At 38.8% G+C, this 26,351-nt stretch overlaps 1 protein-coding gene across 15 annotated transcripts in view; it reads right to left on the minus strand.

Annotated features, from left to right (window-relative positions):
• Positions 1–3,902: 3,902 nt before the first annotated feature.
• The window catches only part of Zfp385d (zinc finger protein 385D), a 383,190-nt gene continuing 360,741 nt past the window's right edge, over positions 3,903–26,351 (minus strand). For 14 of the 15 annotated variants that reach the window (XM_087585513.1, XM_087585522.1, XM_087585516.1 and 11 more), the window contains 3 exons: positions 9,056–9,234; positions 7,742–7,843; positions 3,903–6,796 (listed from right to left, as the gene is read on the minus strand). In XM_087585513.1, coding sequence (XP_087441639.1) covers positions 6,563–6,796; positions 7,742–7,843; positions 9,056–9,234 — 515 coding nt within the window. In that variant the 3' untranslated portion in view covers positions 3,903–6,562. 15 annotated transcript variants of the gene reach the window in all.

Consider the following 26,351-nt stretch of genomic DNA (forward strand, 5'->3'; position numbering starts at 1 on the left):
TTTCTGGCCTGAGATGGGATTCCTTTCAAGTACACAAGAATTTGACCATTATCAAATTGCATTTTGAAACAATTTATAAAACTAAGCTTTGATTTTCAAACTGTTTTGAGCGTCAAAGGACTCCCACTAAGTTCACCCTCTTCTTAGCCCAGTCTTGTAATTGTGGGGACATGAAACACAGAGGCCACCTTCTGTAGCCAGGCAGGACTCCCAGTGGAGGGATAAGGATGCCAGCACTCATCCACAAAACTTACAGCCCAAAATGTGTCCTGTCTTTAAAAAATGCAGGAGCAAAGATGCATCAGAAACTCATCCTATGAGCAAGTACCCATCACTATTCAAATTTCATCAAAAATGAATTGTCATATTGTGAAGTACTGGGGCATTCTGGCCACTGCTCCCTGACATTCTATATTGGTAATGGATCTTTTGCCCCCAAGTTCTCCCCCACTACATAATATGGTCACACGTTTTCTATAGTGTTTTAAGTCAGATGTCATTAAATGAAACTTGTTTTAACTATTTGACGGAATTTAGTAATCTCAATAACTTCAAGGTTTTCCCATTTCTGGTAACCTGAACTCAAAGCTGTAATAGACTCACATCAATTCTGGAAAACCTCCTATGCAATATAGGTGCTTTTCCTAATCTTAGTACTTTATAATAAAATCATACAATGACAGATTTTCAGTTGGGTTAACAAGGTGCAACAGAGCCCACAGTACTCACATAATAATTCCAAAAATATTCATAGTAGCTTCAAAACTCTGTAGTGTTTCTCAGTCAGGTATGGTGGTTTGTGCCTATAATCACAGTACTTAGGAGGCAGAGACAGGAGAGTTGAGGCAAGTTCAATGTCAGCCTAGATGACTTGATGAGTGCTAGGTCAGTCAGGCAACATAGGTAGACCCTCAAACAAAGGTAAAATATTTCTGAGTGGATTTATGTTTTACAATTAAAAAACATAAAGACTAGATTGTCAACATTATCTTAGTTAGCCCTTACCAAATACTTACTTTTTGATAACTTTCCTTTTCTGTGTGCTGTGCCTTGTTCTTTACTGAGATTAAACTTGGGCTCAACTTCTTAGTCCAAAATCCAGGTTCTAAGAAAGAAGTCAAAGTATACAACTCCAATTGTTAACTCGATGGTCTTGGAGTACAACATAGATCTTCCACACTGCAGATACTTCTTATTCCTCTAGTGCCTCAAACCTATTATGATTCCCATCCTTTATTTTAACTTTATATGTATAAGCATTTTCCTGAATGTATGTACATGAAACATATGCATCCTCTATCCACAAAGACCAGACAAGTGCATTGGGTCCCCTGGAACTGGAGCTATGTTTGTTTATGAAGCCACCATGTATGTGCTGAGAATTTAATCCCAATTATTTGAAAGAGTTCAAGTGCTTTTAACTATAGAATCATTTTCCAGCTCTATCTTCTAAAGAAATTAGATAGATACAAATATAAATAAATAAAAATAAAATGATTGTTACATCTTTAAAAGCTGACAGTTGTGAAAAAGCATCGAGAGGTTCATTTAAAGTAATTTCTGTACATACATGTACATGTGTGTATACTGTTAGAACTGGCTGGCAAACAGCTATTTAGTTTTAAATATATCTTTGCTCACTAGAGGGAGCCAAACCAACCCAAGTCTTCCATAGAGGTCCTGACGAAAGGACAGAGGGAACTATAGTTTTTGTCCAAGACTAGACTTGGCAAGATTATTATAGGGTATAATAAAGTGTCAAGGTTGTAGGGTAAGATAAAGGAGTCAGGGTTGTGGCTTCTGGGGACCCAAGGCTTTCCCTCAGCTGAAGTTGTGTCTATATCTTTAGCAGCAATGTCTTATTTAGCCATCTGTTGATCATGGTTATTTTCCACATCTTATGTGTGATGCTGACCTTCTTAATAATCTTGCTTGGCAAAGGTTACTAGCTGCTGTAATCCCTTCTTGTCCCAGATGTTGCTTTTGTATTCATTTCTCATTTTCTTTATTTCTTGTTGCCTGTCCTCCTACTTGACATCTATGAGTTTGAGATCCATATTCTTGTGGGTTTGGTTCTGCTTACAACCATTTCAGTATGACTTTTGAAAAATTACCCTTAGGGATGGCATCTCATTCCCTAAATGTTAGGGAATGTTCTGTATGATGTTAGTCACATGACAAATCATTAAGACTCAATTTGATCAGATGAACATTGATTAGATTAAATTTCATATGTATTTGGCAGTTCAAAGAATCGTTCCAGCCATTTGAAAGGATGAGTTTACATCAGATATAGTGGGGAAGAGTATCTCCACATCGAAGGCATTTCTTAGTTCTTTTCAAAAGTGAATGTTGATAAGCCACCCTCTTCTACCCTGAGGTAATTCTCTATATTATGCGTTATCTCATGGACTCTCTAGCGCACTATCAAAGTTGGAAGGCCACCATTAATCTTACACTTTTCTTTTCTCAGTCTTTTCAGTAGCAGAGACTGCAGGTCTATACTACCAGCTAAACTGACTCTAACTCCATGAAATCTGTTTGTCATGTAGATGCCTTGTATAAAAATACTTATTAATATAGTACCATTCATGCTTCCACACAGAAAGGTAGAGAGCGGTACATCGGTGTCTCAGTAGAGAGAGACCTTTAGATTTCACTTTCCATTTGTAGTTTCTGTTTGACTTTCTTTGGAGGCAGTTCCAGATGCAGTCCCTCTAATGCATTTCTACCTTGAACTTCTGGCCTTCTGCCTGTGCCTCCCAAGTGCTAGCATGATAAGCGTGTGCCCCGTTTTACACAGTGTTAGACATCAAATTCAGAAATGTATACGTGTTGGGTGTTTCATACAGGTCTACCAGCTGTAACCCCAGCCCTCATGATCTGGCTTCTTCAGAAAAGGTGAAACCTGAAGCGGGACATAAAGATACTCATCCTAACTTGAGCTGCAATCAGGACAAGCTGCTGACCCTCATGTGATCAGTCACTTATAGTACACAGACATAGACACTGTGACTTCTACTTTATCTTTTTAAAGTTTTTTTTTATTTTAAATTGCTTGTATGTACCTGGCAGGAATGCATAGGAGTACATGTGCTCCTAAAGGCCAGAGGTATCAGATCCCTGAAGCTGAAGTTAAAGGCAGTTATGAGTCAAACTGTGTGCATGCTGGGACATGAACTCCGAGCTATTTCTCCAGCCCTTCCATATCTTAATTTTTGAAAATGGTATTTCTTAAAATTTTTAAAATCTTCATTTTATTATTTTTATTATCTTGAGTTCCAAATAAACATTACTTTTATCTTTACTTGTTATTTTCTTGCTAAGAAAGCTATGTCTGCAGTCACATAATTATGACTTATTGTAATGGTAAGAGCTTCCAACAGCACACAGAGAGAGCGGTCCTTTCCAGTGAGGCAGTGGCTAAAGAACTTGCCAAAACTCACTGTGTCTGCTTATGAGAAGAGAAACAACTATTCTTCAGAGTTCTCATCTGCTGCCTTTGCAGAAGAGAAACAGTAGTACCCTGACATCTGCTCCCATTGGCCTAAATTCTCTGGAAGAGTGGTACAAATGCTTTCTACAGGGTCATTGGTCTTGCAGTGTATTTATAGTGTTCCAAATGAAACACAGAGCGCTCATTGTGTCATACCTGCAGGAGGTGTGATACACAGAAAGGAACATATAACTCTGAAGTCAGACCGTGTTGGGATTTTCATAGTACCATTGCTGATGAGCCTGAACCATCAATCCTTATTCCTGAAAAATGATCCCCAGGGAAAGATCTGTTGCTTTGTAACAGTCAGTACCATAACAGATGCTGACTATTAACAATTAACAATTGCAACTAACAGTAAAGATAAATAAAAAGAGCCCACGGAAAGAGTCACAGAGAAGCCACGTGAAGTTCAATGGTTAGGCTTCATCCTTTATTAGGTAGTGAATAAAAGACAACTGATTCTTAAAACTCCAATATAAGAGACCATTTAAACAAAAGTGTTTCCATCGTGAAGTGAGGCAGACAGGGTCCAGGTATTTCTGAGTGTTCTTATATGGCTAATGAAGAAAATATGGCTGATTTGTTTGTTCAGAGCAAACCATTAAAGTTATTAATGCTTTGTGACCCAGGACTTCGTGTGACAGACTGACGTATCGCCGATTGCTTCCTTCGTTTCGTTAGCATGGGGAGGAACGACAGAAGCACATTATAAGGAGATCGCAGTGGAAGAACGCAGAAGTGCCGTTGTCAGGAGGAAGGGCTGAGATGCAGAATAAATACAGTGAACAATCAAATAAAATAATTAAAATCCAACGCAAGTAGAAGCCGCTGGTCACATGGTAATGAGCTCTGGATAGCCCCATTGATAGGTAAGTCATGAATAAATAAGTAAATAAATAAATAAATAAACACGTAAATCAAACTCTTGCTGAAAACAGGCAGCAGTGCTCGCAAGAGACTGCAAATGAGAAATCACCGTGTTCAATGGCAGATATGTCTGAAAGATCTTTGCACCAACAGACTGAAGGAATGGCTACAGTTTCTTATTCTCTCTCTCCTTTCATTTTTTCATTGCTTCCTTTACAATCTTTCTTTTCCTTTCTTCTTTTAAATGCTGTGTTAGTTGCTTGTTAAGTAACAGGACTGTATAGCCAGCTGCTTTAAAGATACACTTCTACGACACATTCTACAGCTAGACACTGGAAAAGCCCTCTAAAGACCACAGTTAACAGTCAGCACCAAGCACACTGTGAATATTCTTCACACATAAATGACAAGTCCTAACCACCTCTCCCTCCAGGGACTCCTTAATTCTTTCATCCTCTCTGAAGGATTCCTACAACCGAAATAAAAGCAATTTCAGGAAGGCCACACTCAATCAGTCCCTATAGCTTTATGCAGTGCTTATAAAACCTTTTCAAAAATAATTTTTTTATTTTTAATCCTAAGTCACAGAAGGCTGATATGTATATGTTTTATTCTTGTTCTCTTGTTGAAGATTATCATTTCTGGGTGCAATCACCCGTCTGCGTCAGGCCCCACCATATCGCTAGGGGCAAGCTAGCTTTCTGTGGGGAAAAAGCAAACTGCCTTTACCACAAATTAAAGGCACAACTATTTCATGCCATTTGTTACCAATTTAATGATAACGTATAACACTGAGCAGTTATAGAATCATCTTATATAGATTTTCTTTTTATAAGTTAATCTCTTAATCTTTCTAACATATATACAATATACATACTTACATATATATATATATATATATATATATTCCCCTGATAATACATTTCTTTTAAAGATAAAACTTCTGTTTCCTTCAGCTCTGTGGTAAATGTCAAAGGCGGTTCTTATCTCACAATGCCACCAGATAAACGATGGTCTAGGGGACCTTGCTAAAACACATTGTTGATGTCATAACGTTGGTGTGCAATGAACTCAAGTAGGTCATGTCAGAAGGAAAAACAACAGTAAACAGCCATAGACAGTTTACATCTGTCTTCATAATTCATATTTCAAGCAAAAATGCTTCACTATGGTTCTCCTGGCCTGACATCAAGGGTTATTGCAGGTGACTAGTTTTTTCTTTCTGCTTTTGCTGTTCTGTGCTCATTTCACACCATTATCTGAGATTCTGAGGGCTACTCATGTTTAGAATAAAATAGTTCTACTGAATTCTTATGCCCACGACACACGGGTTGACAGGTTTTCAGAGACACTGGCATTCTAACACTTCACTCTCTCTAGCAATGCCTATTCCAAGTGGGAATCGAATAGTTGGTGATGAAGTGTCTTTCTTGGTGTTGCCCCACCTTCCAGCATACAGGATGGGGTCACTGACCATGGAGGTTTCCAGTGTATCATCTGGCGGGGTTTTATTATTTTTTTTTGTTTTTTCTGATTTAGGTATAAAATAGCTGTTCATTCTACCTTTTGCAATTCTTTAAAACCTAATGGCATAGATTGAGACACAGCACTATTTTTTGACAAGACATCTACTGTATCTACTTTTGTTTGGATACATATCCAGTAACTGCTGTCATAGCCAGAGGACCAGCAAGGGCACTACTATTCATGGTGTTGCTTTTGTTTTTGTTGCCTTTTTCATATATATCTATATCACAGCATAAATTATATATATGTATATGTATACATATATATGAACCAGTTAATGCCCTTAAACAATGTATAATTGTTTCAGAAAGCAGAAAAGACAATGCTGGGGGAACAGGTGTCAAAAATGCACAGTCACAAAGACTCTGGAAGCTCTAGATACCACTAAGAGTCAGTTTTGGCAATAACTTCTAAAACAATCAATGTTCAAGAAGAATGCTTTAATTTGGAAAAATGACACATCTCTTCTCTCCCTACCCCAACCCCCCATGCTTTTTTTAACTTTATTTTTTTAAATAATCTTTTCATTTTGCTATCAAAAGTCCTGGCTCTTCAGATAACGCTTTAAACTATAAATAAATGCTGCATAGTTCTCTTCTGTTTGATTTTAGTTTCCTTTTGTTGTTTTTTTTTAAAAATTATTGCAGTACAACACCTCCTGTTTGGAATTCAATAAGGAGAAAAGAGCACAGGAGTGTGGGTCGTCCGAATGGGTCCCGGAGCTGGTCGCAGAAGGGCTGGAGGAAGTGCGGAGGTCTGGAAGAGGGTGGCTGCTGGAGCGGTTCGAAGACTAAAGGGGGAATTCACGGCCACAGCAGCTGCTGCTGCGGCAGCTGCCAATGGATTGGGGAGAATTCTGGGAGTCAGCGGCTTTGAAGGTTCTTTGGAAAATACCAATTTTACCTGCAAAGACAAGAAATTTAGAAAGGGTCAAGAGCAAATGTTTGAGAGTTTGGAATTGGAAATTAAAATGGCAGGACACAGAAGTGAGTACCTACAAAGCTAAATGTTGGTGAAAGGTCAACTGAAAAAGAACGTGTAGAATTTTTTCTTTTGGGAAAAAATTGAAGATAACTATTAACAGCCCACCAGGCATGCTTGAGCATCTTCCAGAGGTGAGCACAATTTTCTGCATTTTATTTGAGATTTATACCTACATAGAAGGTCCCTGTCTTGAGGAAGAGAACAGAGGAATGTTGTCCTAAACTTTATGCATACAGAAACTGTCATGCAGAAATACTAGTTTCAAAAAAAATGACATTAGTTATACCTCCGTGCTTTCTTCTCTATAAAACATATTTAATGTGCAGTGGAGAGGACATTTTCAAAGACCTATTCATTCATGCATTTAATGTCTTTCTGTGCATCAACATACAAAATCTAAACCATACCATTGAGATGGGATTTTTTAAAATAGCAAGTTTGGAAGGGAATAAGTGTTGACTGCATTTCATGCTTTATCTCCTGAACACTTTAAATCATCAGTTCGAGGACTTATTTCTGACATCCTTGCTGAGTCTGTTCCCTAACATCAAGACCACGTTCTAAATGATTGTTCACTGGACTTGAAAGCCTGCCTTTTCTCCAGTTTGTTATGTGCTCAGGGACAAATCTCAACTTGAACAGATGAGCTGAGGTTAAAGGTGGTAAACACTGGATCAAGTCATGTAAGGAAGGATTCCATTTTGGAGGGCAGGCTGGATTCGAAACTCAACTGTTTTTATTGTCTTCGGTTTATTAAATCTGTTCCACATAGGAACTGACAGCCTCCACCCCGTGTACCTCTTACGCAGATGTGGTACATAAAGATCATCACATTGTCTTTTAAGAAATAACAGTGTCACTCACCCCCAGTGGATGTGCTGCCTTCTGCAGTTTGTTGTAGGGGCTGTACTTAGGTTTGGGGGGCTTCCCAGAGGCTCTGTCTTTGTGCCTTCTGCTGCTAATGTGCTATTGAAAGCAAACACAATGACAGTTGTAGAGACAACACATTGCAAACATTCCATAAATACATATGTTTTCAACCTGGAAGAAGATAACGCATATTTCATGCAAGTTTCACAATGACAAAAGGAAGAGAGCAGTGTACACTTCTTGTTTGGATCATGAAGCCTTTCGCTTTATTCATTTTAATGCATTTTTAATAAAGAGAACAATTTTCTTTTCTCACCTGTCTTTGCCCTATCACTACACAGATCTCCTTAAACGTATTTATAGAGGAAAGGATGTCGGAAGGAATTTTATGTGCAAGTAAAGAAACATGCCCAGAGAGGCATGAATGTATTTCCATGCCAACACTTATCCTCACGTTTGTGCAGCCAAATTTCAATGCCTTAAATTCTAAAAATAAACAACTAGGGTACAAAATATCATCTGTAGACAAACTGCAGCACAATATGAACCTTCAGCTGGAAATGTACCACCGCTTCCCTTAGAGGGCTCTGTGCAGCACAGAAAAAACCTGTTCATTGTTACTCATTGCATTGGCAGGCGAATGAAGGACTGGATGTTCAGTACAATAACCACAGATGAGAGGACATACAATAAAGTAACAGCAGAGCACACAGTTAGTTGTAGCATGAAAATATGTTAATAAGCAAAAATAGAGCATTATATTGGTCTTTAGAGAAAACTGTTTTGCGTGTAAAACGCAGGAGAGAAAAGTTCTAATATCCCTTCAGCTCCGAAAGTGGCCCCACAAGAAGCAGACAAACTTATTGCCAACATTTTGCAGCAGATTTTATTTACTAGCCACTGCCTCATTGTTAGTGTTCCCTCAACAGCAAAACTAAACATATGCTAAAATAAATATGGTGAATAAAAGATAAATAAGGATGTGAGTAGGTGGATGGATATACAGGTAGGTGGATGATGATGTAGTTGCACGGCCTGGTGAATGGATGGTGTGTGAATGGATGTGAGAAGGGTAAATAGATGGGTTGGTGGATGAATGGATTGATGGATGAGTGTTTAGTTAGGTGAATGGGTGGATGGATGAGTAGTTGTATGGATGGTTTTCTGGGTAGGTGGATGGACGGAATGATGGTTGGGTGAGTGGATGGAGGGGTAGATGGACGTATGCATAGGTGGATAGGTTAGAAATAAAGAATGGGAACATACACGGACTCCACATAGTGTGTCCCTTTGGCTATCTTATGGTACCTGCTTGAGTTGTGTTTCCGAGTTGACATGCACATCACATATTTCACAGTGAAATGTTTTGTTTTGGAGGCCTGTGTTTCCCTTATTAACAGGTCCTTTGCCCTTCATTCCTGCCCGCGGAAAGGCCTTTATAGTTCCACTTCCATTCCGTGCTTCTAGCATGGTTTTGTGCTTAGTACCTATGGGGAATATTTAGAAAAAAATAGAAAAAATTAGAAAGAAGAGGAAAATATTTTATTAATGATAGAATTCGAATACAATTCTGAGTGAGGTTTTATTGGAATACAATCAAGACAAAGGCGATTATAACAAGGAACTCTTCTCTCATAAAGCAGAATGAAATCATTAAGATTTATTTATTTACTTTTTAAAAATTAATTTATTTATTTTTAATTTTATTTTTCTTTTCTATAGGATAGTTTATGTATTTATATTTGAAATGTATCCCCTTTCCTGGCTCCACGTTCTCTCTTCACCCTTCCCCCTACTTCTATGTAGATGCTCCCCCTCCCATCCACCCACTCCCACCTCAACACCATGGCATTCCCTTACACTGGGGAAAAGAGCATTCACAGGACCAAGGGCTTCTCCTGCTATGGATGCCAGACAGTGCCATCCTCTGCTACATATGAGACTGGAGTCATGGGTCCCTCCGTGTGTAATCTTTAGTTGCTGGTTTACATCCTGGTGGCTCTGGGGGATGTGTTTGGATGAGATTGTTGTTCTTCCTAATTGGTTGCAAACTCCTTCTGCTCCCTCAGTCCTTTCACTAACTCCTCCATTGGGGGTCTCCATGCTCAGTCTTATGCTTAGCTGCAAGTGTTCTCATCTGTATCAGTAAGGCTTTGGCAGAGCCTCTCAGGAGACATCAATATCAGGCTGTCACCAAGCACTTCTCAGCATCAGTAGTAGTAACTGGGTTTGGTGGCTGCATACAGGAAGGATCGCCAGGTGGAGCAGCCTCTGGATGACTTTTCTTTCAGTCCCTGCTCCACTCTTTGTCCTTGTATTCACTGCCATGAGTATTTTGTTCCCACTTCTAAAAAGAACTGAATTTTTGCCTTCCCTCTTCTTGAGCTTCATGTGGTCTGTGAATTGTATCTTGGGTATTCTGAGTTTTTGGGGAAATACCCACTATTAGTGAGTACATACCATGTATGTTCTTTTGTGACTGTTACCTCACTCAAGATGATATTTTCTAGTTCTATCCATTTGCCTAAGAATTTCATAAAGTCATTGTTTTTGATAGCAGAGTAGTATTCCATTGTGTAGATGTACCACATTTCTTTATCCATTCCTCTGTTGAAGGGCAGCTGGGTTCTTTCCAGCTTCTGACTATTTTAAATAAGGCTGCTATGAACATAATGGAGCATGTGTCCTTTGTTACATGTGGAGCATATTTTAGGTGTATTACCAGGAGTGGTAAAGTTGGATCCTCAGGTAGTCCCATGTCCAATTTTCTGAGGAACTGCCAGACTGTTTTCTAGATTGGTTGTACTAGCTTGCAGTCCCACCAAAAATGGATGAGTGTTGCTATTTCTCCACATTCTTGCCAGCATCTGCTGTCACCTGAGTTTTTGACCATAGCCGTTCTGACTGTTGTGTGGTTGAATCCCAGGGTTGTTTTGATTTGCATTTCTGTGATAACTAAGGATGTTGAACATTTATTTAAGTTCTTCTCGGCCATTCAGTATTCCTCAGCTGGGAGTTCTTTGTTTAGCTTTGTAACCATTTTTAATGGGATAATTTGGTTCTCTGGAATATAACTTTTTGAGTTCTTTGTATGTATTACATATTAGCCCTGTGTCATATGCAGGATTGGTTAAAATTTTTTTCCCAATCTGTTGGTTGCCGTTTTGTCCTACTGACAGCGTTCTTTGCCTTACAGAATCTTTGCAATTTTATGAGTTCCCATTTGTTGATTCTTGACCTTAGAGCATAAGTCATTGGTGTTCTGTTCAGGAAAATTGCCCCTGTGTCTATGCATTTGAGGTTCTTCCCCACTTTTTCTTCTATTAGTTTCAGTGTATGTGTTTTTTTGTGGTGTTCCCTGATCCTTGACCTTTATATAAGGAGAAAAGAATGGGTTGATTGACATTCTTCTACATGCTGACCTCCAGTTGAACCAGCACTATTAAGTCCTGTTTTGTAACTGATTATGTGGTCAATTTTGGAGAAGGTACCATGAGGAACTGTGAAGAAGGTATATTCATTTGTTTTAGAATGAAATGTTCTTTAGATATCTGTTAAATCCATTTTGTTCATAACTTCTAGTTTTACTATGTCTCTGTTTAGTTTCTGTGTCTGTGATCTGTCCATTGATGATAGTGGAGTTTTGAAGTCTCCCACTATTATTTTGTGTGGTGCAACGTATACTTTGATCTTTAAAAAAGTTTTGTCTTTTTATGAATGTAGGTGCCCTTGCATTTGGAGCACAGATGTTTAGAACTGAGAGTTCATCTTGGTACATTTTTCCTCTGATGCATATGAAATGTTCTTCCTCATCTTTTTGGTAACTTTTGATTGAAAATTGAAAGGCTACTCCAGCCTGTGTCTTGGGACCATTTGTTTGGAAAAATTTTCCAGCCTTTTTCTCTGTGGTAGTGTCTCTCTTTATCACTGAGGTGCATTTCTTATATGCAGCAAAATACTGGGTCCTGTTTACGTATCCAGTCCGTTAGTCTATGTCCATTGATAATAAGGGACATTAAGCAAAAATGATTGTTGCTTCCTGTTATTTTTGTTGTTAGAGGTGGAATTATGCTTGTGTCACTATCTTCTTTTTGTTTGTTGAAGGAATGTTAATTCCTTGCTTTTTTCTGGGGTGTAGTTTACCTCCTTGTATTGACATTTCCATCTATTATCCTTTGTAGGTCTGGATTTGTGAAATGATACTGTGTAAATTTGGTTTTGTCATGGAATATGTTGGTCTCTTCATCTATGGCAATGACCAGTTTTGCTGGATATAGTAGCATGGGCTGGGATTCATATTCTTCTTGGGTCTTTATGACAACTGCCCAGGATCTTCTAACTTTTATAATCTTTGTTGAGAAGACTGGTGTAATTCTGATAGGTCTGCCTTTATTTGTTACTTGTCCTTTCCCCCTAGTGCTTTTAATATTCTTTCCTTGTTTTGTGCATTTGGTGTTTTGACTATTATGTGACAGGAGGAAATTTTTTTTCTGGTCCAATCGACTTGAAGTTCTGTAAGCTTCTTCTATGCTTGTTCATGGTCATCTCTTTTTTTATGTTAGGGAAGTATCCCTCTATATTATTGTTGGAAATATTTAAGTTGGAAATCTTTACTTTCTTTTTTACCTAATATCCTTAGGTTTGGTCTTCTCATTGTGTGCTGGATTTCCTGGAGGTTTTGGGTTAGGAGTCTTTGCATTTTGCATTTTCTCTGACTATTGTGTCAATGTTTTCTATGGCGTCTTCTGCCCCTGAGATTCTCTCTTCTATCTCTTGTATTCTGTTGGTGATGCTTGCATCTATGTCTCTTGATTCCTCTCTTAGTTTTTCTATATCCAGGGTTGTCTCCCTTTGTGATTTCTTTATTGCTTCTATTTCCATTTTTAGATTCTGGATGGTTTTGTTGAATTCCTTCACCTGTTTGGTTGTGTTTCCTGTAACTCTTTAAGGGATTTCTGTGTTTCCTCTTTGTTGACCTGCATCCTCCTATATCTCTTTTAGGGATTTATGCATGTCCTTCTTGAAGTCCTCTATTATGATCATGAGATGTGATTTTAAATCCAAATCTTGTTTTTCCAGTGCGTTGAGTCATCCGGTACTTGCTGTGCTGGAAGAACTGGGTTTTGATGATGCCAAGTAATCTTAGTTTCTGTTGTTTAGGTTCTTGTGCTTGCCTCTCACCATCTGGTTATCTCTGATGTTAGTTGGTCTTGCTGTCTCTGACTAGAGCTTGTCCCTCCTGTGGGCCTGTGAACCTATGATCTTAGGAGTTAGAACACTTCTGGGTACAAGATCTCTCTGGGCAGGTTTTGTATCTGGAGGGATGTGGGGTAGTCTTAGCTCTGGTAGCAGATGGAGACCGGAAGGGTCCTGTCCCAGACTGCGCTGAGGTTCCTGTTCCCTCTGTGATTCTGGAGGGTTCCTGTTTGGACAGTTAGTGGAGCAAAAGTGGGGTTTCACCTGTGGGCTTAGTAGTGAGGGCACTTCTGGGAGGCCAGTTTTCTCTGTGCAGGTATTGGGTTTGGAGGGCTGTGGGACAGCCTTAGTTCTAGATACAGAATGAGACCAGAAGCAATCTTTAACTTTTAAAAGGGCTGAATATTACATGCAAGCATCATCCATGAGTAGAGTAATTAAATGAGAGTCCTGGGTCAATACTGAATGGGGTGTCACTCTGCCTCATTTACGCTTGATGCTAAGATGACACAAATGATAGGTGCTTTTAAGGAGTGATGCTTCCGGTATGGCTGGAGGTGATGTGAGCCATGAGGTTAGGCATGGTGGGCGTTCAGCCATGGCTCTAATTTTGCACACACTTTAAAAAGAATGCAAGCAAGCTTTTTTGTATCTGTGCTTTAAGCCCAAAGAGAAAGAATAACAGTAATAGTAAACATCACTTTAGTTTTTTTTTTTTTTTTCAGAAGCCAGAAGATTATGTTGTATCCTCTGGAACCAGAATCATAGGCAGTTGCTATAGTTCACTGACAGGGGTGCTGGGTACAAAACTGGGGTACTCTGTAAGAACAATACGCATTCTTAACCACTGAGTCTATCTCTTTAGCCTGTCAAATAAAGCTGCTTAAGACAGTTAGTGACTAAGGGGAAGAGAACTTATTTAAAGGCTAAGTAGTTATGCTGAAAATCAGTTTAGGTTTTAAAGTATTAAGCTACAAAATCTATGGTCTGTCTTACCTAATTAATGTAGTTTCATTAACCTTTGTTTTTTGTCCAATTAGCATTAAGAGTAAATGAGGCGATGTCACACCCATTGAATATTGCCCCTGGCCTCTCTATTGTTATATATAGTTCCTGCTAGTAATTTTCCCTCAAAAATTGCTTCAAATATACCACTTTCCCATATATATATATATATATATATATATATATATATGGAAACACACACATATATACATATATATGTATATATTTTTAATTTTCCCCATTTAATGGTGTATCCTTGCTATGAAATTTTCCTTTACCCTATGTGCTATTTTAATTTTTAATTTCATTTTTGTAGCTCTTTACACATGTATTTATGGGATTGTTGCTGACTTCTTCAAATAGGGATAAAGTGTTTCTGAGTCTTATGTGAAGAACTCTTGAATATTCATGAGAAAACAATGTTGTGAGTATGATAGACATCACATGATGCTGAACAAGAGACAAATCACGAAAGGAGATTTAGAGCCACATTTTCCTCATTCAGAAAAGCAGAGCTTCCCCAAATCAAAAAAAAAAACAAACAAACAAACAAAAAAAAACCCAAAAGTCCTTTCCTACAACTTAGATTGTTCAAGTTGACGATGACTACTCTTAGTGCATAGCTATTAAGATGCTCGCACACTAAAGAAAAGAATCAACATCTCGCAGGAAGAGAAGCTGTCAGCGGCTTGAGCTTCAGGACAGGATCGCAGTGTGGCTGAGATGTTTTGTTGCTTGTTTTGGGTGATCACATCTTGCAATACTGGAAGAACAAATGTTTTCCAGCTCCTCTGAAGATGGAAAAGAGTAAGAGACACTAATGTCCAAGAAAGAAATAGGTAGATGCTGCCATACAGATGATTTCACAAAAGATTCAGACAAAACGAGAAGTACGTATGAGGCCACTTTAGGTAGAAGAAGGTTCCAGGCTACAATCACCCTGAATTTCACACAGGACCATTTGTTTATCTTTGCTTCAAATCATTTGTGAGTTGGAACTGGTACCTAACATGTACAACACACACACACACACACACACACACACACACACACACACACACTCCTAAAATATGTAGCAAATATAGTATAACAGGGACACTCAATGCACTCTTTGGCTACCATTTATCCTTAACCACAGAGAGATTTTCATGCGAAATGAGGTTATGCATATAGTTACAGAAAGTCAGTCACAATAAATAGCTAATATATAATTTTTATGAGATTTTCACAAGCTTGAACAAATTGTGAAGGTAGCTGGATTTTCTCTAAATGTAGATAAACTTCAAGAACAAAATGTGTACTCTTAATTTATATCCCTGAGAGTGAAAATGTCCATTAATATTTAATCATCGTGACTATTAAATGTTTTATTAAATGTCTTATTGAATATTTAATTGACTAATGCATTTCAGAGGCTATGCTAAATTTTCTCCCGCTCACTGCCACAATATGAGATGAATGCTCTTATTATCATATCTGGCAATAGCAAAGTAGGTGCCGAAAGGTCACGACACTTGCATTTGGTCATAAAGCAAACAACATTTGAAGTAATAGGAAAGGAAAAACCCGTTTCTAGCTATGCTTCCAAATACTGACTAAGGATTTCCATTAGGGATCAGTCATATACAAGTCTTTGGGTGTTCTGTTGTTGTTGTTTGTTTGTTTGTTTTTTTAATTGGATTTTTTAGTTACATTTCAAATGTTATCCCCTTTCCTGGTTTCCTGTCCATAAACCTCCTATCCCATCCCCCTTCTATGAGGGTGTTCTGCCACCCATCCACCCACCCATTCTGCCTCCCTGCCCTGACATTCACCTACACTGGGAGGGTCAAGCCTTGGCAGGACCGAGGGCTTCTCCCATTGGTGCCCAACAAAGCCATCCTCTGCTACAAATACAGCTGGAACAATGAGTCTGACCATGAGTACTCTTTGGATGGTGGTTTATTCCCTGGGAGCTCTGGTTGGTTGGTACTGTTGTTCTTATGGGGTTGCAAATCCCTTCAGCTATTTCAATCCTTTCTCTAATTCCTCCAATGGGGACCTCCATGGTTGACTGTGATCATTCGCCTTTGTATTTGTCATGCTTTGGCAGAGCCTCTCAGGAGACAGCTGTATCAGGTTCCTGTCAGCATGTACTTCTTGTCATCAACAATATTGTCTGGGTTTGGTGGATATGTACACACACACACACACACACACACACACACACACACACACGTATATATATATGCTGGATCCCCACGTTGGGCAGGCTTTGAATGCTCTTTCCTTCAGTCTCTGCTCCAAACTTTGTCTCCAGACCCCCTCCTATGAATATTTTTGTTTCCCCTTTTAAGAAGGACTGAAGCATCTACACATCTACACTTTGGTCATCCTTCTTCTTGAGCTTCATGTGGTCTATTGATTGTATATTGGATAATCCTAGCTTTTGGGCTAATATTCACTTATCAGTGAGTGCATACCATGTGCGATTTTTTATGATTGGGTAACCTCACTCAGGATGATATTTTCTAGTTCCACCCATTTGCCTATGAATACATGATGTCATTGTTTTTAATAGCTGAATAGTACTCCATTGTGTAAATGTACCACATTGTCAGTATTCATTCCTCTGTTGAGGGACATCTGGGTTCTTTTCAGCTTCTGGCTATTATAAATAAGGCTGCTATGAACATAGTGGAGCATGTGTCCTCGTTATATGTTGGAGCACCTCCACCCAGGAGTGGTATAGCTGGGTCCTCAGGTAGTATTGTGTCCAATTTTACCAGTCTACACAGCAATATAGACTTTTCAAAACATAAATTTTACTTCCAAATTTTTGAACTTCTCCATCATTGTTCTTCAGTACAATTCATGTCATTTACTACTGGAGCTTCCTAAATGCTAACATCTGGAAAGTGTGTCTTTGATCAGAGATACCATTTCAGATTTAAGCAATCTGAAAGCACTTTCCAAAACTGAGACCTGTTCAACCTGGTACCGAAAACTTGCCCTTGACATCTCCCCTTTCTGAAGAAAGAAACTGGAAAGCAAGGTGGACTGCCACCTTTATATGGTGGACACTGACAATGGCCTCCATTTAAAGTTCCATGTCTTCTGAAAGAAGACACCACAGGTTAAATTTTAAATCATATGGCTTTCAGAAATTCTGTTTGTGTTTATTATTTGTTTGGTTTTGGATACCTTGGGGAGGCAAAAGACTGCTCCAAAATGGGAAGAAATGTGTTGTGTTCCTTCTTAAACTCTATCATCTTTAGAACATGTTTCACTTCGTCCTCCTTGTTCTCTTCCTTCTCTCTTTGACTTCAACTCCTTCTTTGCTTCTTCATTTTACCCTTTCTCTATTCCCTCCTCTCTAAATTCCTCCCTTTACGCCTTTAACTCTTCCTTCTTTTTTTCTTTTTTTTCCCCCGGAGCTGGGGACCGAACCCAGGGCCTTGTGCTTCCTAGGTAAGCGCTCTACCACTGAGCTAAATCCCCAGCCCCCCTTTAACTCTTCCTTATCCAACTGTTTCTGTCCATTCCTTCTCTTCCCCACTCTGCAGTGCTGGGGATTAAACCCACACTCACCAGGTAAGCATATTCCTGCAGAGCTCTACTCAGGTCCTTTGACATTCTTTGTCTGCTTTGTACGTAACATGCTAGTATAAAGGAAAAGTGAATAAAGGGGAAACTAATTGTCTAATTAGTAAATAATTGTAAATAACTTGTTAGGGAATTAGAAAATATCTTTTAAAAAGAAACCAAATACAACTCTACCAGCTAAAATTTATCAAAATGTGAAAACGTGTTTTTATGTTGCAGTCTTTTTTTTCTAAGTTTATTTGTTATTTGTGCATGTTTCCTAAGGGAAACATATGCCATGGCTTACAGCTGAATTCAAAGGACAATTTTGTGGAGTCAGTTCCTTTCATGTACATGTAAGTAGGAATTGAACTCAGACTTCCAGGTGGTGTGGTCTGTCCTTGACCTTACCTAATGAGCAATCTCCCATCTTATTATTTATATGCAAATTTATAAAAAGACTGGATAACTTAACTAAGGTGATAATGCCTAAAAAATTTATGGAGCTACATATTGTTTTAGAAATACACATGAATTTTAGTGACAGCACACTGGATAATCACATTTGATGCAAGGAATTAGAATTACTTCCTTTCTTCTTTATAGAATTAGGCTATGATAAACATTATAATCATTAAATTGTATACAAATATGATAGTTTCTTCAGTAAAGATCTTTCATGCTGGTAGAATAAAAACAAAGAATCTTGCTGCCTGTACCTGGAACCTAACTGAACCACTCCCAGAGTTCTCTGTACCCAAATCCCATGTGAGAAGAGAGCTGGACTCTCAGAAATGCAGACAATCCTAAGAGCTCAGGTGAGACTGCCAATTCTGTTCACATTCTAGACCCAAGAGGAACCTGCCAGGTGTTCTCTGGATACAGGAACATAGGAGCAGTCAGCAGAAGGATCCGTCCCGTTCCTGCCTGCCCTGAGAGCCAAAAACTAGTCACCTGGAGTGGCAACAAATCTGAGAGCAGAGGTAAGAACAACTCTTCTGCTCCAAGTGACCCACATGGAGGCTTCAGGTCAAACAAACATAGGGGCAGTACTCTGTTCCCAAATCCGGCTGAAAGAAAACAGGCCTACAGAAGTGCTGACACACAGACTTACAGGAAGGTTAAGCCACTGTGACAGACAACAAGACAAGCTAACATCAGAGACAAGCTGATGGCGAAAGGCAAGCATAGGAACCTAAGCAACAGAAACCAAGAATAATTGGCATCATCAGAGCCCAGTTTTACCACCAAAGCAAATACTGGATATCCAAACACACCGGAAAAGCAAAATTTGGGTTTAAAATCATATCTCATGACAATGATAGAGGATTTAAGAAGGACATAAATAGCTTCTTTAAAGAAATACAGGACAACACAGGTAAACAAGTAGAAGTACTTAAAGAGGAAACACAAAAATCCCTTAAAGAATTACAGGAAAACACAACCAAACAAGTGAAGGAATTAAACAAAACCATCAAGAGTCTAAAAATGGAAATAGAAACAATAATGAAAGCAAAAAGGGAGATAACCCTGGAGATAGAAAGCCTAGGAAAGAGATTAGGAGTCATAGATGCAAACATCACCAACAGAATACAAGAGATAGAAAAGAGAATCTCAGGGGCAGAAGATACCACAGAAAACGACACAACACTGAAAGAAAATGTAAAATGTAAAAAGCTCCTAACCCAAAAGATCCAGGAAATCCAGGACACAATGAGAAGATCAAACCTAAGGATAATAGGTATAGAAGAGAATAAGAATTACCAAGTTAAAAGGCCAGTAAATATTTTCAACAATATAATAAAATACTTACCTAACCTACAAAAGGACATGCCCATGAACAAACATACAAGAAGTTTACAGAAATTCAAATAATTCGACCAGAAAAAATTCCTTCTGTCACATAATAGTCAAAACACCAAATGAACAAAACAAAGGAAGAATATTAGAAGCACTAGGGGAAAATAACAAATACCAAATAATGGCACACCTATCAGAATTACACCAGACATTTCACCAGAGACTATGAAAGCCAGAAGATCCTGGGCAGATATCATACAGATAATAAAAAAACAAAAAGCCAGCCCAGGCTACTATATCCAGCAAAACTGTCAATTACCGTTGATGACGAAACCAAATTTACACAATATCTTTCTACAAATCCAGCCTTACAAAGGATAATAGATGGGGAACTACAATACACGTAGCGAAAAACACACTAGAGAGAGTAAGAAAGTAGTCTCCTTGCAACGAAACCAAAAAAAGAAAGACACAGAAATATAATTCCACCTGTAACAACAAAAATAACAGGAAGCAACAATCACTATTCCTTAATATCTCTTAAAAATCAATGGACTCAATTCTCCAATAAAACGGCATAGACTAACAGACTGGATATGGAAAGAAGACCCAGTATTTTGCTGCATACAAGAAGCACACCTTAGTGATAAAGACAGATACTACCTCACAGTAAAGGTCTGGAAAACAATTTTCAAGCAAGTGGTCTGAAGAAACAAGCTGGAGTAGCCATTCTAATATCGAATAAAATTGACTTTCAACAAAAAGTTATCAAAAAAGAAAAGGAAGTACACTTTATATTTATCAAAGGAAATATATACCAAGATGAACTCTCAATCGTAAATATCTATTCTCCAAATTCAATATCATCTACATTCATAAAAGAAACCTTATTAAAATTCAAAACTCACATTGCACCTCACACAACAATATTGAGTAACTTAAACACCCTATTCTCATCAAGGGACAGATTATGGAAACAGGAAATAAACAGAGATAGAGAAACTAACAGAAGTTATGAACTAAGTGGATTTAACAAATATTTATAGAACATTTCATCCTAAAACAAAAGAATTTATCTTCCTCTCAGTACCACATCGTACCTTTTCCAAAATTGACCATATAATTGGTCATAAAACAGGTGTCAACAGATACAAGAAGACTGAAATAATTCCATGCATCCTGTCAGATAGCCATAGACTAACATTGGTCTTTAATAACAACAGTAACAACAGAAAGCACACATATACATGGAAGCTGAACAACACTCTACTCAATGATAAGGGAGAAGGAACAAATAATGGTCAAGGAAGAAATAAAGAAAGAAATTAAAAACATTTTAGAAATGAATGAAAACCCAAACTTATGGGACACAATGAAAGCACTGCTAAGAGGAAAAGTCTGTGAGTGTCTCCAAAAGGAAACTGGAGAGAGCATACATTAGCAGATTGATAGCATACCTAGAAGCTCTAGAACAAAAAGAAGCATATGCACCCAAGAGGAGTAGAGGGCAGGAAATAATCAAGCTCAGGGCTGAAATCAACCAAGTAGAAACAAAAACAACTGTACAAAGAATTAACAAAACAGGAGATGGATCTTTGAGAAAAATCACAAGATAGATAAACCTTTAACCAGACTAACCAGAAGGCATAGAGAATGTATCCAAATTAACAAAATCAGAAATGAAAAGGTAGACATAACTACAGAATCTGAGGAAATTCAGAAAATCATCAGATCCTGCTACAACATCCTATATTCAACAAAACTGGAGAATCTGGATGAAATAGACAATTTTTGAGAGAGATCCTAGTACCAAACTTAAATCGGAACCAGATAAACCATCTAAACTATCCCATAACTTCTAAAGAAATGAAAGCAGTTATTACAAGTTTCCCAACCAATAAAGCCCAGGACCAGAAGGGTTTAGTGCAGAATTCTGTCAGACTTTCATAGAGGACTTCATACCAATACTGTTCAAACTATTCCACAAAATAGAAACAGAAGGAGCACTACCCAATTCCTTCTGTGAAGCCATAATTACGCTTATGCCTAAATCACACAAAGACCCAACAAAGAAAGAGAACTTCAGACCAATTTCCCTTATGAATATTGACACAAAAATATTCAATAAAATTCTTGAAATCTGAATCCAAGACCACATCAAAATATCATCCATCATGATCAAGTAGGCTTCATCCCAGGGATGCAGGGATGGTTCAATATATGAAAATCCATCAATGTAATCCTCTACATAAACAAACTCAAAGGAAAAAACCACGTGATAATGTCATTAGATGCTAAGAAAGCATTTGACAAGATTCAACACTCCTTCATGTTAAAAGTCTTGGAAAGAGCAGGGATTCAAGGCTCATACCTAAACATAGTAAAAAGCAAAGGGCAACATCAAACTAAATGGAGAGAAACTTGAAGCAATCTCACTAAAATCATGGACTAGACAAGGCTGCCCACTCTCTCCCTACTTATTCAATATAGTACTCAAAGTCCTAGTCAGAGCAATCACAAAACAAAAGGAGGTCAAATGCATACATATAGGAAAGGAAGAAGTCGAAATATCACTATTTGCAGATGATATGATAGTATATTTTAGGGACCCCAAAAGTTCCACCAGAGAACTACTATGCCTGATTAACTACTTCAGCAAAGTGGCTGGGTATACAATTAACTCAAACAAATCAATAGCTTTCCTCTACTCAAAGGATAAACAGGCTGAAAATAATTTAGGGAAATGACATAATTCACAATAGTCATAAATAACATAAAATACCTCGGTGTGACTTTAACCAAGCAAGTGACAAGAACTTCAAGTCTCTGATCGAAGAAATTGAAGATCTCAGAAGATGGAAAGACCTCCCGTGCTCATGGATTGGCAGGATTAATGTAGTAAAAAATTGCCATTTTGCCAAAACCAATCTACAGATTCAATGTAATCCCCATCAAAATTCTAACTCAATTTCTCATAGAGTTAGAAAGAGCAATTTACAAATTAATTTGGAATAATAAAAACCTAGGATTGCAAAAAGTATCCTCTACAATAAAAGAACTTCTGGGGGAAGCACCATCCCTGACCTCAAGCTTTATTACAGAGCAATACTGATAAAAACAGTATGGTATTGGTACAGAGACAGGCAGGTAGAAAAATGGAATAGAACTGAAGACCCAGAAATGAACTCATACATCTATGGTCACTTGACCTTTGAAAAAGGAGCTAAAACTATCCAGTGAAAAAAGTCAGCATTTTCAACGAATGGTGCTGGTTCAAATGGAGGTCAGCATGTAGAAGAATGGAAATTGAACTATTTTTATCAACCTGTACAAAGCTTGAGTGGATCATGGACCTCCACAAAAAAACCCCCCAAAAACCAAAACAACAACAAAAAAACAACCAACCAACCAAACAAACAAACAAACAAACAAAAAAACAAAACGAGATACACTTAAAGTAATAGAAGAAGAAGTGGGAAAGAGCCTGGAACACATGGGCACTGGGTAAAATTTCCTGAATAAAACACCAATGTATTATGCTCTAGGATCAAGAATGGATAATTGGGACCTCATAAAACTCTGTAAGGCAAAGGACACTGTCATTAGGAAAAAATATCAACCAACAGACTGGGAAACGTTTTTTACCAATCCTACATCCAATAGAGGGCTAATATCCAACAAATAAAAAGAACTCAAGAAGTTAGACACCAGAGAGCCAAACAACCCTATTAAAAATGGGGTACAATGCTAAACAAAGAATTCTCAGCTGAGGAATATTGAATGGCTGAGAAGTACCTAAAGAAATATTCAACATCTTTAGTCATCAGGGAAATGCTAATCAAAACAACCCTGAGCTTTCCACCTCATGCCAGTCAGAATGGCTAAGATTAAAACAAAACAAAACAAAACAAAACAAAACACTCAGATGTTTGTGAGGATGTGGAGAAGGAGGAACACTCCTCCATTGTTAGTAGAATTGCAAGCTGGTACAACCACTCTGGAAATCAGTCTGCAGGTTCCACAGAAAATTGGACATTGTGCTACCTGAGGACCCAGTTATATACCACTCCTGGGCATATACCCAAAAGATGCTCCAACATACAACACAGACACATGCTCCACTAAGTTCATAGCAGACTTATTCATAACAGCCAGAAGCTGAAAGAACCCAGATGCCCTTCAACAGAGGAATGGATAAAAAAAATGTGTTATATCTACACAATGGAGTACTACTCAGCTATCAAAATCAATGAAATCATGAAATTCATAGGCAACTAGGAAATTTCATCCTGAGGTGAGGTAACCTAATCAGAAAAAACACAGATGATATGCACTCACTCATAAGTGGATATTAGCCCAATACCTTGAATGATCCAAGATACAATCCACAGACCACATGAAGTTGAAGAAGAAGGATGCCCAAAGAGCAGATGCTTCAGTCCTCCTTAAAAGGGGAACAAAAAAATTCATCGGAGGGGATATGGAGACAAAGACTGGAGCAGAGACTGAAGGAATCGCCATTCAGAGCGTGCTCCACCTGATCCTAACTGGGATCCAGCTCACATATATGCAGCCACCAAAACTAGACACTACTGATCAGCCCAAGAAGTGCATGCTGACAGGATCCTAGTATAGCTGTCTCCTGCCAAGGCTGGATCCCCCAGTGTAGGGGAATATCAGTGTGGGGAAGGGGGGTAAAGGGTGTTTGGGAAGGGGGATCATCCTTATAAAAGAAGGGGATGGGAATGGGTTAGAGGGCTTATGGACAGGAAACTGGAAAAGGGAATAACATTTGAAATGTAAATAAAAAATATCCAAAAAACAAACAAACAAACAAACAAACAAAAAAAAAAAACCAAAAGAATCTCAGTGTTTTAGTATGGTGATCCAAACGTTGCAAGCATTACTAAGGCAGTTCCGTAGAGCAAATCTATCTTGCTACAATTTACCTTGGCAGAGTCTGTAATTTTCTCATTTATAAATAATTCCAAAGCCTTAAATTTAATAGCTGAATGCCCGTTTATATTTCAATATTTAGCACTGTGGAACTACAATTACAATGCCTCATGAAATGACCAATAGTCATTTAGATGACTTCTCATTCACAGGTTCAATTGTGTAGCCTATGTTCACTGCCTTAAAGTAATCCACGCAAATAACAAAGCGCATGGTGCTCTTTTGGTGTGCTTAGTTATGTTGTCTATTATGTACTGTCTCCTGTGCACTACCAAAGTACTTAATCCTTCATGCCTGAAATGGATGTCGAGCATCACAAGTCCCAAGGACTCTTTGCTAAGACCTTTAACTATAAAATTAGTCATTTGCCACCCAAGTTCCCTTTTCCAGAATGTATCTTCCATCTTAAAATCATTTGGTTTTTGTCTCTGAAATAAATGTAACATCAAATTCATAAACCTTAAATAGGCAGAATAGTATCTATGGTGTCAGAAGGCCAACAGATGCCATAAGGCATTAAAAACCGTGGTGCTTCGGATCTTTCCCCAGTTTTACCAAGAACAAACATAAACTGCAGTTTGTTAGGAGCAGAGACAAGTAAAATCGATTTTAGAGCTGTTTCTTTACACCACAAAGGGCCTAGCAGAAAAAGACAGCTGGCGTGAATCTGGGATACAACACAAAGAACGCCATGAGCCAAGGATCTGAGAAACATTGGGAAGCTCAGTTAAGGATTAAGTTCGGTTAAGGATCAAGATCCTAGTGGTCAGACATGATGAAAATAAAAACAATAAAAATAAAATAAAAATAAAATCAGTGAATCTGTATAACCCAAAAAGCAGGTGGACAACAGACATCCAAATGATTATTTTACTCAGAATTCCCCAGAACTCTGACCATTGCAAATACTGAGGTTTATTCCTATGAAAAATGCTGTGACCACCTCAATACATTAAGAACAGGCCCTCTGAACGCCCAGAGAAATCTCGACTACCAGGTGCTCTAACACACCTAAGATCACAGGTGAGGAGGCCGCAACATCTGCCCAACACCCGGAGTAACTGGGTCCCCCAGGATCCAGGGATGCAGGAACCCCACCACTCCCTCCCTCTACCCAGCCAGGGACACAGGTCCCTTCCACTCTGCACTAGTGACCTGAGCAGACCTTGAGCACTGGTTCCACACCCAGTCCCACAATACCCAGAGGAAGCTTAACTCCAAGGTGTTCTACAGCCCAGGATCACAGATTAAACATGGACCCAGAGCATACCTGGAGTGCTGGCTCTGCATCCATTCTTACAACACCCAGAAAAAGCACGACTCCTAGGTGCTCTGAAACGCCAAGGATCACAGGATCACAGGATCAAAGGATCACAGAGGAAGATCGACTCCCAGGGGTCAGATACCACCTGGAGCACTGGAGCTCTGACACACTCAAGATCACAGTTGAGGACACTACACCATTCCCAGTGCTCAGCCTAAGTGGGACCCCAGAGGAAGCAGGGAAATAAAACTCCCTTCAGCTAGACACATGAGTTCCTTCCAGTTTGCACCAGTGACCAGAGGGAACTCAGGGTTCTGGCTCCCCAACCACTCTTGCTACACCCTGAGCAAACATGACTCCAAGAGCTCTGACACTCTCAGGATATCAAGATTCCAGGATGCCGGAATACAGGATCATAGAGACAGCTGAACACTGAGGAGTTCTGACACAACCAGGATGACAGGAGGGACAGACTCTGGTCAGAGACAGCAAGCACAGGTAGCACTGGATAAGATTGATGAAGCCAAAATATGCATGCTGAAAGGGACAGGATATAGATCTCTCCTGAGAGACACATCCAGAGCATGTCTGATACAGAGGTCAATGCTAGCAGCAAACCACTGAACTGAGAACAGGACCCCCTTGGGGGGAATTAGAGGAAGGATTGAAAGAGCCGAAGGAGCTTGCAACTCCATAAAAACAACAATGCCAACCAACCAGAGCTTCCAGGGACTAAACCACTACTGAAAGGCTGTACATGGACTGACTCAGGACTCCAACTGCATATGGAGCAGAAAACAGCCTTGTTGGGGCACCAGT

The sequence above is a fragment of the Rattus norvegicus genome, chromosome 15 (assembly GCF_021556685.1).
Source record: "Rattus norvegicus strain SHRSP/BbbUtx chromosome 15, alternate assembly SHRSP_T2T, whole genome shotgun sequence".
NCBI lineage: Eukaryota > Metazoa > Chordata > Mammalia > Rodentia > Muridae > Rattus > Rattus norvegicus.